The 11,261-nt window shown below is 46.3% G+C and overlaps 1 protein-coding gene across 10 annotated transcripts in view; it reads left to right on the forward strand.

Moving 5' to 3' along the window:
• Positions 1-11,261, forward strand: part of LOC108555072 (ELAV-like protein 2) — a 39,882-nt gene that overhangs the window by 22,865 nt on the left and 5,756 nt on the right. For 6 of the 10 annotated variants that reach the window (XM_017910575.1, XM_017910574.1, XM_017910576.1 and 3 more), the window contains exons 2-6: positions 3,393-3,627; positions 4,930-5,033; positions 6,031-6,184; positions 8,369-8,407; positions 10,407-10,659. In XM_017910575.1, coding sequence (XP_017766064.1) covers positions 3,432-3,627; positions 4,930-5,033; positions 6,031-6,184; positions 8,369-8,407; positions 10,407-10,659 — 746 coding nt within the window. In that variant the 5' untranslated portion in view covers positions 3,393-3,431. The remainder of the gene's footprint in view (positions 1-3,392; positions 3,628-4,929; positions 5,034-6,030; positions 6,185-8,368; positions 8,408-10,406; positions 10,660-11,261) is intronic. The other 4 variants (XM_017910580.1, XM_017910581.1, XM_017910578.1 and 1 more) reach the window with 3 other exon arrangements.

Below are 11,261 nucleotides of genomic sequence, written 5' to 3' on the forward strand. Positions count from 1 at the left end.
CCCCCCCCCCCCCCCCCCCCTCTTCTGCCGTTGCTATTCCTTTTCGATAGCAGGACGAGCTACTGCGTTTCGCGTGTTCGCGCGTGTGCGTGCGTGCGTCCGTGTGCGTTTTCTCGCGCGGAAAGGGGCGTACGCGAGCGCGGGAGGGGATTCCCTTGGAATCGTAGCGAGAGGAAGGGGTCTCGTGCGCGCACCAGAGAAAGGAGAGAAAGAGGGAGACAGCTCCCGATCGTGCGAGAAAGAGTGAGAGAAGCGGCGGGAGGGAGAACGAGTGAGGCAGAGACCGAGGAGTCGCGCTCGTATTGATCGGTCCCGGCCACGCGATTTTCACGATCCGTCGCCATGGCCACCTGGCCACCGGCCGAAGATCGTATCTGCCAACCGTACGTGAAAATCGAACTTTAACCCCCGGCTAGACTCACCTGCTATTTTCGCTGGAAATTTATATTATCTTCAAGGAGATTTCGGGATGTCCTCGCTCGCAGGACACAAGCCCTACATTATCCCTCGTCTCTTTCGTCCTACGCAACTTCCTAATTCTATTACGCGACTGTACGTAATCCAGATACATATTTAATAAGGGTTTCCGTACCGCGTTTTACTTCATCGTCGAAACTCTTTAAAGTATCGTTACCTTCTAACTAATCGTCGACCTCTTCGAATTTACAAATCCTTCGACTTTCTTTTATTATCAACGGGAACTAGATCCACGCGATTTATCGCGCGAATACTCGAAATTCGAATTGCTCCGAATTTCTTCGAATTCCATGGAATCCTCGTCGAAGCGAGAGAGTTTGAACCTGAAAGTAGCGCACGAGAGAGATAAGATAAACGCGTCTGCGGTGGATTCTTGGCCGGGAGATGGTCGTAGACGGAGATCGACTTTTGCGAACCCCGGTCCGGCGAAAGGGGGTGGCGTTCCGCATTGTGCCGCGGACAACCCCAGGTTGCGCGTATATGCGTATATACACGCAGCCATGCATAACGTCCATTGTCGTAGGATAATGACGGTGGCACGGGAGTCGTGTTTCGAAGTCACTGGCGAACGATACTTTTCCGATGAGTTCTCCTCGCCCGACAATGGGGTCTCTCGGCTTCCATTGTGCCGTCCTAAAATATCGCGATGCCGAGCGGCGGAGTAAGAGAGACAGAGGGCGCGTGGATCGATAACTACGGAAGATGCGGGGCTACGATAACTGCTGGCTCCGACATTTTCTCCGACTGCTGAACGCGCCTGTTTTCCTCGCCTCGTTCGTAAACACCATCGACCCACCGAACGGTCGTCGAGGAAAAGCGTCACCGTTTTCTCACCTTCATTCCTCGATTTCGTTCATCGTTATCCCCGAGAAAATTATTTGATCAACGGCATCGATTCTTCAATTTTGACATCGCGCGTTTAAGTAGGTTAGGATACTCGTTATAAATTCGGAACGCGTTTCGTTTTAAACCCCGTTTTAGGTTTCCTGCCGGTGGGCAAATTAAGGATTCCGATAATTGGGAATTCTCGTTATTCGAAACCTTTTAACAGACCCCCAGGAAGCATCGCCATGCCCGGCATCCCGTAACAGATCGAGCCCCGTCCCAGTTTCTTTCTCCCCGTGTCTCGTGTTGCGCACGCAACGCTCGATGCATATAATAAAAAGTTATCTATCGCGTGTAATAAAAGGTATCCGAGGAGAGAATGTGACCAGGGGGTGACCGCAGTCACGAGACACGGAGACTACTAGCTGCGTGGGGTGGCCCTAAGGACAGCTGATGACTACGTCGAACGACTGACAGAGACTAGGAGGCGGAAGGGAAAGATTCCCTTTCTCTCTTTCTCTTTCTCCTCCGTCTCCTTTCCTATTTTCCTTCTTCTCTCTGTCCCTTTCGCTCCAGGCCTGTGCGACCACGTACCGGGTGTCCCGAACGAACTGTCCCACGAACGATCCAGCGAATAAGCCGAACACGTAAACGGAAATACGATACATCTTCGATTAGCCGATCAAGACCGATCGAGACAGAACAATCGGGACATCGATCGATGTCTCGTTGAGGTGTAACTATAACAAGAAGATCAGCGATTGATTTCCGGAATTTTACTCGAACTCGATCGCGGATCTTTCCAAGTATCGGTCGCTACGTGGGAAAATAGAAGGCGACATTGAACGAAGAGTAAATCGCATTGTAGAAATTTTGGAATAGAAAATGGAACGGTGGAAGTAGGATTGATATTGGACACCCTGTAAACGTATCGAGTACGGTGGTTTGGTTAGGGGTTGGAAGAGGAAGGCACGAGAGAAGCGAGCCCTTTAAACCAGAAAGGGGGGTCGTCGCCCCTTTAAATTATCCGCGTTTCTATTGGACCTTACCCTCGCCCCTGCCAACGGCCACCTCCGCCTGTTCTTTTCACGCTCTGTTTTGAAAGTCATTGTCAGATTACGTCAGCATCCAGTTGCGTGAACCATGAATTTTCGTAAGTCGCCCGTGACCGAGCCACGCGCCTCGTTTTTTCCAGCTGCTTTTAATTTACTCCACCGCATCGATAACGATCCTCGAACGTATCGTTATACCTCTGTGAAAAGAAAAAAAAAGAAAAAAAAAAAAGAAAAATCGCCTCAAGTCCACGTATAAGGTTCTTGTAAAATTCTTACAAAATCCCCATAAAACCCCGATGAAATTCCGCGCGATAAACGAATCGGTTGGAATAATTCGTATATAAGCTGAACATTTATAGCGTTTTGTTTTCGCCGGGAAAAAACGCGTTTGTTATTACGCAATGGCTACATGTGTAAACAAAAACCGATTTTTCTCTTCGAACTTGGTGTTCCCAGTGTTGTAAGACGCTTGTGCATCGTGTACAGCGTGTTGATTAACACGCGTTTTTACGTCCTTCAAAATTCTATGGACACAGAATTCCGCTCAGCCTGTGTTTATACTCGTCTGTTTCTTCCCATGTTCTTCCTGCTCGTCGAACGATTGCCTCGATAAACTAAGCCTCGACGCGTCGCTCGGATCCGAGTCGATTCTAAGATTCCCCGACACTCGAAATTACCTTGCCGTCCGAACGATCGTCGAAGTATGCGAGAAGCATGCGAAAAATCCGCAGCCACGAGCCGTCGACACGAAACCAGGAGTTTGCGATAAAGCCTGCAACGAGGCCTCGAAAAGGTTTCGAAAGTCAAGTGTCGCTGCTCTGTCGTGTCACGTCTTGAATCACGATTTTCCAGTGAACTCTTCTTTCGTTCCACGATGAAAGACACAACACAGGGTGGTCGATCGCACCGTAAGAGATTTAGAAGGTAGCGTGGATCGATCGTCGATGCTGATCGAAGAGAGTATACCGGGATGCGAAGAACGCAAAAAGGGATCTATTAACCAGATGGCGATAAAGGGACGCTTTCTTGTTTCAGATTTCGTACTTAGTTAGAGAGGACCGGTAGGAGAGAGCAATGATGGCGAACGGAATGGACACAGTCGTGCAACAAAATGGTGGATCCACCCTCGGACAGGCCTCGCAGGAAGAGTCCAAGACGAATCTCATTGTAAATTACCTGCCACAGAGCATGACACAGGATGAGATTCGATCCCTCTTTTCGAGCATAGGCGAGGTGGAGAGCTGCAAGCTGATTCGCGATAAACTCACCGGTAAGTCGATCTTCGTGCCGTCATTCTCGCGTCACTATACGGATAATCGTCATCGAGAAGCGCGAAAGAGCTGCCGCAGAAAGAATAAGTCGCGCCTTTCTACACCGACCGTTTGTTTATCGATTTGCAGACGTTACCGGGTAACGGTGTTTAGTTTAGTCGAGTAGTCGGCATCGATTCTTCCGCGGCTGTTTATTTTCTGTCAGATCTATCGGAAAAGCTTCGGAAAGCAGACAGAGTCTCTTAAAGATACGACGAAGCCCTGGGGGGGGGGGGGAATTATTGGATATTACGATATTCGAAAGTCGGTAACAGACGCCTGTCACTAGCTGAACGATAAAAGAAATTTCACGTGTCATCGGTTTCTCGTTTACGTGCATTTATCATGGTAAACACTCGCAATGTCGTGACGATACTCGTGATATTAACGAACGAGGATTATTTTCCTTTCCATTCGAGGATCGCGTTGTTTAAGGAAGAATGGAAGAATCACGTTGCCCCGTTCATCATCGGTGAATCGGGAAATCCGTGTTTCTGGAATTTTTATTATTTATTTTCCATGCTTTTCATCTTCGTTCCCGAGAAATTCGCAGACGGAGAGAGTAGGAGAGAGAGAGAGGGAGAGGGGGACAGTTACGCAACGTTGCGGTTTCCGTTATACCCGTGGACGGATTTTTATCCCATGCTGACCGACCGTGCACGTTCGAGTGCGCGTAATCCAGCGTAATTTCGCCTGGCGTACTCGCGCTTCTGAATTCCGTGCGTTAGTGGAGAGCACGTGCGTGGACGTCGCGACGCTATTTCGAGCGTCGGAGTAGCGGGGGCGTCGTTTGGTTTGAGCCTCCGCCGCTTTATATTCGACCTCGCCGCGCGATCTCTCAGGGCCGTATTGCACCGCCCGCGTTTCCTGTTTTCGAAAAACACTCGTCGCTGTCACATACCCATTTACTCAATGAACGAACGCGTTCACAGATATTTACCGGTCGCGAGTCCCGCCTCTCTTCGTATCTCGTCCGTACTCTATTTCCTTTCCCCTTCTTTTCTTCCCGTTTTCCCTTTTACACCTGTCACAACAACGTTCGAATAATATCCGACTAACGTCCGAATAATATTCAAATAATCTTCGAATAATATTTAAATAACGTTGAAATTATCTCCGAATTACGTTGACACCATGAGACGATAGTGACAAAGAATTTTCAAATTCTGTACTAATTTTTAAAACGACGTCATAGAGGTAGTAGGTATTTCTTTTTACAGAATACAGGTTTAATTTGATGGGTCTTTTTTATTGTGTTACAGGTCAGAGTTTAGGTTACGGTTTCGTTAACTATCACCGGTCTGAGGATGCTGAGAAGGCGATAAACACGCTCAACGGTCTTCGTTTGCAAAACAAAACGATCAAGGTTCGTTCTCCCTAAATACGCTGGACATACTGAACTATCTATTTATAAGGATCCCGCTCGATTAGTGTTTAGAAGGAAATATATCCGATTTTCGAGCCGGAGTTTTCACGGACCGTTCGAGACAAAAGTTCTCAATGGTTCCTACCTGGCTATTTATACACGAGACACGCTTGTCCCCACGATCTGGCATCTAGTTTTGATTCTAGTCTAACTTTATGTCTTTCATTAACGCGTTAATCCGATGGGACGTCGATGGGCCTTACCTTTGCGCGTGACACGCTGGTTCTAGATGTAAATCCGATATTAAATAACCGGGAAACGAAAATTAATACATCGTCGATTACTATATCGCTCATTGACACGTCTCTTTCGTGGCAAAGATAGAGAAATTAATTATCGGAGTATCCGAGAAAATCAGAATTTTCCGCGTGCGTGTAAAATAGTGGATCTCGGAGTGTTTCGAATAAGTATACCAGTTTTCGATAAAATTACCGATCTCAAAGGCGTCCCTTGGTCGCTAGCGAATTGGCCACGGCTCACAGCCAAAGCGTCCGGGAAAATTGGCGGAAAATTTCGCGCGAAAGCCACGGTGTGTCTAATCGAGCGATTTCTCGAACGCGGTATTCGCGCGTGATTACGCGACATTACCCGGTGATATTACACACTGTTGCGATGATGGAAATAGGCTGGCGTGAATTCAAAGACATTATCGCATCTGCTATTTATTAACTCCAACAGTTAAGATTCCGTTGCTTACGTGCCACGTGGACGACGCTGGTCAGTTCGAGAAAGAAAAGCAAACGGGTCTATCTGCCGGCTCATTGAACGTTTCTCGTCAATGAATCCACAGTGTGATACGAAAGTAACGCGACCCTAGAAGCATCTCTCTCCTGGTCAGCAACGAAGATTCGCGGGAGTGTTGGGCTATCAGGATCGCCATACTTTCGTGTCGCTTGGCCCGTGTCCGAGTGCGATTAACGATGATCCATCTCGACAGGTATCGTACGCGAGACCGAGCAGCGAGGCGATCAAAGGCGCAAACCTGTACGTGAGCGGTTTGCCTAAGAACATGACGCAACAAGACCTGGAGAATCTGTTCAGCTCGTATGGCAGAATCATCACGTCGCGGATACTCTGCGACAACGTCTCCGGTAAGTTACTTATTTCCCGAGAATCGTATCGTCTAGTAGAATCTCGTGAGCCCTGTGGAGGGCCATGGAATTCGGGAATTGTAGGGGAGAACGTAAAAGAAACTGCGTGCCCCTCGACTTTGTCCGAGGCAGCAAAGTAGTCCGGGCCTGTACGGGTCAGACTCGTGTCCGGTGAATAGAAGATCGAAGTTAGGAAGCTTGGTGAACGATTTGACGAAGGATTAAAGGAAAGAGTAGGCCATGGGGTTCTGGTCGTATCGTGGGGTGGATCGGTGCGCCTGCGATCAGTGCGAGAACGTACACAGATCGTGGTGAACGAGTGACAAATACTTCCGGTTGCATTTTCGACAGCGAACGAGACCGCTGTGCGACACTTCTCGTTGGTCGATGTCGTCTCGAAGCTGCGTGATGATCTCGTTTACGCACCTTTCATTCCGATCGATTTAACCCTTTCGCTTCGGCAGTTCCGCCGAAGTACCATCACTGAACGGAAGTGCGCGCCAGACATGTGCACAGTGTGCATGGTTTCTATATATTTCTGCATATTTCTGTTTTCCTAAGTCTTAAATAACAACTGTGCCGAATAAAACAATCGTATACAGATTGCACTTGTATACGCATCGTTTGTATGCCGGATATATGGGGTGTCCGTATCCAGGAGTCATCGCGTGAACGCCGCCTATGTGCGGCGCTCGTAGCCACAGGTCATCTCATGGATGTCGTTCGAAGCGAAAGGGTTAATTCTCGCTGAGTTTTTCCTTTTTCTTTTCGTTTCGTTTTCCTCTTTGTTTTATCTCTCTCTTTTTCTCTTTTCTCCTTGTCCTTCTGTTCGACTGCTCGTTATTTTCCTTCGCGGACGATTCTCGGTCGAAGCGAAGGACACCTCGTATTCGAGATCATTCGAGAGGACACACGATCGCAAACTTCCGTTTCTTGATTCCATACTTTGTATTTTTTTCGCTCGTTATTGTTTCCGTTCTCAGCTTACCTTTCTGTTGGCAGAGCATTCTGTTTGCATCCCCAGTTTCACGCACAGCCTCATGGCCTAGCTACCCTGTACCGTTCTGTTTCATTTGTGTCCATGTTGGTGCTTTTTTGTTCTTCACTCCTGCGAGTTGTTACCTTTTATCTTTTGATGCATTCGTTACCATCGTTCACACGATTAACGAGTTTTATTCTTTTCTTATTTATGTGTTTTTTTTCTCATTTTGTTTTATTTCAGTTTATTTTTTATTTTTTTATTTTTTCGTTCCTTCTCGCAGTCTGCCCTTCGATTGTTCCGTAACGATCGAGGCAGCTTTATCGGCGGATTTTATTTCGTTGTTACGTTACGACACCGTGAAACGGTGTTCAATGATAGGACACGTATCGTACGTGGAATCTTCCCCTGTTTCTTCCTTCATTCCCGGCTCGCTTTTATACACTCGTTCCACAGTACGATCCTCGATTTCGAAAAGTTTTCTGCTTTTTCAGTTCTCGTTGCGTTTCTTTTCGTTACGTTTTTCAGTTTACCTTCGAGTACTGTTTGGTTTTTTGCGTTTCACGGCAAGAAGAAAAATTAAAAGAAAAAAGAAAAATAAAAAAAGAAGAAGAAGAAGATAACGAGACCTCGTGCATATTTAAGGACGGAGGAAGGAATAGCGTAAAATTTTCAACGGAAAGATCGCTCGCCCCTTATTCATCTCATTGCGACCAATTTTCTTTTATTCTTTCTCTCAGACCCCCGTTATTTTGATTATTTGACATCATGGAAGAGTGAATATCATTACGGGGGAACATTGTCGGCATTTAACTCCAAGTCGAACGTCTTTTTTCTCTTCGCCAGTGTTGAATCCATTTTGCGACCTCGTGCTCTATTTATTCGTTTCTTTTCCTATTTTTTTTCTCTTCTCTTTCTTATTTTTTTCTTTTTTTTTTTTTTTAGTCCAATTTGAAATTCATCACGACATCAAGGTCATGAGATTCAACGCTTCCCGAGAAAAAAGCGCTCTTTTCCCTTTTGCTTTCTTTGTACCGTCTTTCTCTTACTTTCTCGCATTATTTTTACTCTTGTCGATTTTGTTATTCTTTCTTCCAGTTATTCGTTATTACATACGCTCCCACCTAGACGAATCAGGGGCGAGCGAATCGTGTATGCTGCCAGTTGACTTTTAACGTGATATGATTTTTTCCGTTTCTGTTTAGTACGACAGTTTGTGACCGGCGGCGGAGACTATTTGCCCGGTACGTAACTCATACAACTCATTTTTTCTTTTCCCTTATTACGCCCAACCTGAAACGAAAGCAGCCTTTATCTTCTCTCTCATCTTTTCATACGTTTCTTTTTTTCTTTTCCATTATTTTTCTACGTTCTCATTTTACGTTCGTAGGCCTCGATTTTCGTTCGTCTCGCGATGCATTCAGACTGTCGCCTGTAATAAAGAATTAACCACCAACAGGGAAAATCGGGACCAAGCGATCGTATCTGCGAAGAAATTTCGCGGGGATCGATTAGCCGAGAAAAGGAAGAAAAAAAGAAATATAGGAAAAGAAAAGAAAAAAGAAGAAAAAAAGAGACGAAAAATGATTTTCTTTTCTGTTTATTCTCATCTGATCTGTTTTTTTTTTGTTTTTTTTTTTTTTTTTTTTTTTTTTTTTTTTTTGTTTTTATTTTTCCCCTTAATTCTGTAGGAATTAGTTTACCCTTTTTGTTTGTTTTCTCTTTCTTTCACTGGCTGCTTTGTTCACGTGACCGCGACCACAGTTACAAGACCAGATTTTCCCTCCCGAGCGCCGTTTTTGTTTCTTTACGCTTTTTGTCGTTCGTTATGATTATGATTTTGCGACCGTGCCCTCGATCCACGGCACACAGACACACGCATACATACACGAGTACATATATATATAAATATAAATATATATATATATGCATAAACACCTTCTCGCCCCTTTTTTTGCCGCGTTACCAAACTCATTCAGCTTCGCGGGAATTCGCCACGAAGAGAAAACACGATCGACTCACTCGAGAACACGCGACATCGGTGTAAAGAAACGAATCTGCGCGCACCGAGCCACTCGTTCGAATGCACTTGGTTGCATTCCACACAGAATTCGTCGTTGATCACGGGGTGGAAAGTAGAAGAAGAAGGTTCGTTGGCATTCACGATCGATTGATCGGAAATCGAGAAGAATCGTTAATGCAAAGGCAACTTTCTTCCTTCAATTGGACTACCGTAGATATCATTCGCGATATCATATGAACGATCGCAACGTCTGGTTGCCCGCATACGCGTACGACGGATCTCGTGAAAGGATTCGTCGCGTAATGCGTTCCTTGGCTGTTCCAAGATTTTCCAACTAAACCGCACCGCTGTGTTTCGTAAATGGGGTACAAATAACGCGAACGAGGACTCACGAGTTCCTGGGATAACTTACTCCGCTCGGAGACGACGATTTCCCCTAGTCCCGTGTCTCTAGATCGTCCATAACCTTTGAGCGACCGCAGCGCCACCGTCGCGCCACCGCGAGTCCGCCATTTTTCCATTCTCTTCCACTTCCTCGCCTGATCCAACGCGAATCTCTCCCTTTTCCCACGAAAAGTTCCAATGGAGTTGTCCGAACTTTCGATTGGTTCTGATATAACAGTTATTTTTTAACCTCTAACTAACCCTGTTCGAAGAAAATGGTTATAAAATCTATGGAAACTTCTCTCTGAAGTTCTTTCAATGAAATTACATCATCCAGAGTCGCACAGGTTCTAAATAGAAATCGCTCAATGAATTTCTAACTGTGCACATCTGTAAACGATGTCTTTCCGTTTTCTCCAATTTTCCCTAGAGATAGTTAGTTTGCCTTACTTTCGATCCCGTGGACGATACTAACTGAACAACTAGTTCAAACTTTTAACGTTTCATTGGAAAGTATCCGCAAACGAACAGACGTATGTACGTTCCTTGGGAACTTCTGTCAAGCGACTATAAAATAACTGTTAAAATCGAAGCTCCAACGCGGAGTAACGTTTCGCGAAAGTTTCCAGTATCGTTTCACCCCTGCACGAAACTCGTTCGTGATTTAGCTGGAACATCTTGCAGCGTGGAAAATTGCTAGTCCTTCTCGTAACGCGTAGTCACTCGACAGTCAACGAGGAATCTGCCAAAGTTCTCGCTTCGATGTCCGATATTCGTTCTACCAAACACCGCGAACGATGGTGGTTCGTTGAATAACTTGAACCGATTACCGACAGGATTGTCGAAAGGGGTCGGTTTCATAAGGTTCGACCAGCGGGTCGAGGCCGAGAGGGCGATCCAAGAATTAAACGGTACCATTCCGAAGGGCTCGTCCGAGCCGATCACCGTCAAGTTCGCCAACAATCCGAGCAGCAACAAGGCGATGCCACCGTTGGCCTATCTGACACCGCCAGCGACCCGACGATACGGCGGCCCGATCCACCATCCAACCGGCCGCTTCAGGTACATTCCACTGTCGCCACTATCCAGGTACCTACTCACCTCTACTTGCTCTACCCAAAGATCTCTTTCTCTCTTTCTCTCTTTCTCTACTTCTCTACTTCTCGTTTTCTGCCTTATTTTCTTCTCTACCTTCGTCTTCTTCTCTTTCCGTTCTAGTTCGGTTCATCTTTCTTTTCCTTTCTCCGATTAAGTTCCTCTTTTCCGTTCCATTCTCTCTTTCTTTCTGTTTCCTTTTTTTTTTCTCTCAAGGTTCGTTTGGCGTCTCGCTCAATGGAGATTCTGAACGCGCGTGCCCGGCGTGATCTATCGATCGAGATTCGACTGCGAGATCGGAAGGGGGTGCAGCTTCCGGGCTGCACCGTATTACTCGCAGTGCGATCGCGACGATCGCGACAGGATCGGTCGATCGATTCGCCGCCACTCTCTTTCTCTTTGTTTACGCACTTACCGTTTGAGTACCCGAGTACACTGCAGGCTCCTCCTTCTGCACCTCATCTACCATACGTTCTACTACCTCGTCTTCGATTCTCTTTTTTTTCTCTTTTTTTTTTTTTTCTTCTTCTTCTGCCCCGGGTTCGTCGATTCACGGTCTTCATTTATACGTATCAGCATGCTGCGTCGCGGTTCAG

The sequence above is a fragment of the Eufriesea mexicana genome, unplaced genomic scaffold, assembly GCF_001483705.2.
Source record: "Eufriesea mexicana isolate 0111107269 unplaced genomic scaffold, ASM148370v2 scaffold106, whole genome shotgun sequence".
NCBI lineage: Eukaryota > Metazoa > Arthropoda > Insecta > Hymenoptera > Apidae > Eufriesea > Eufriesea mexicana.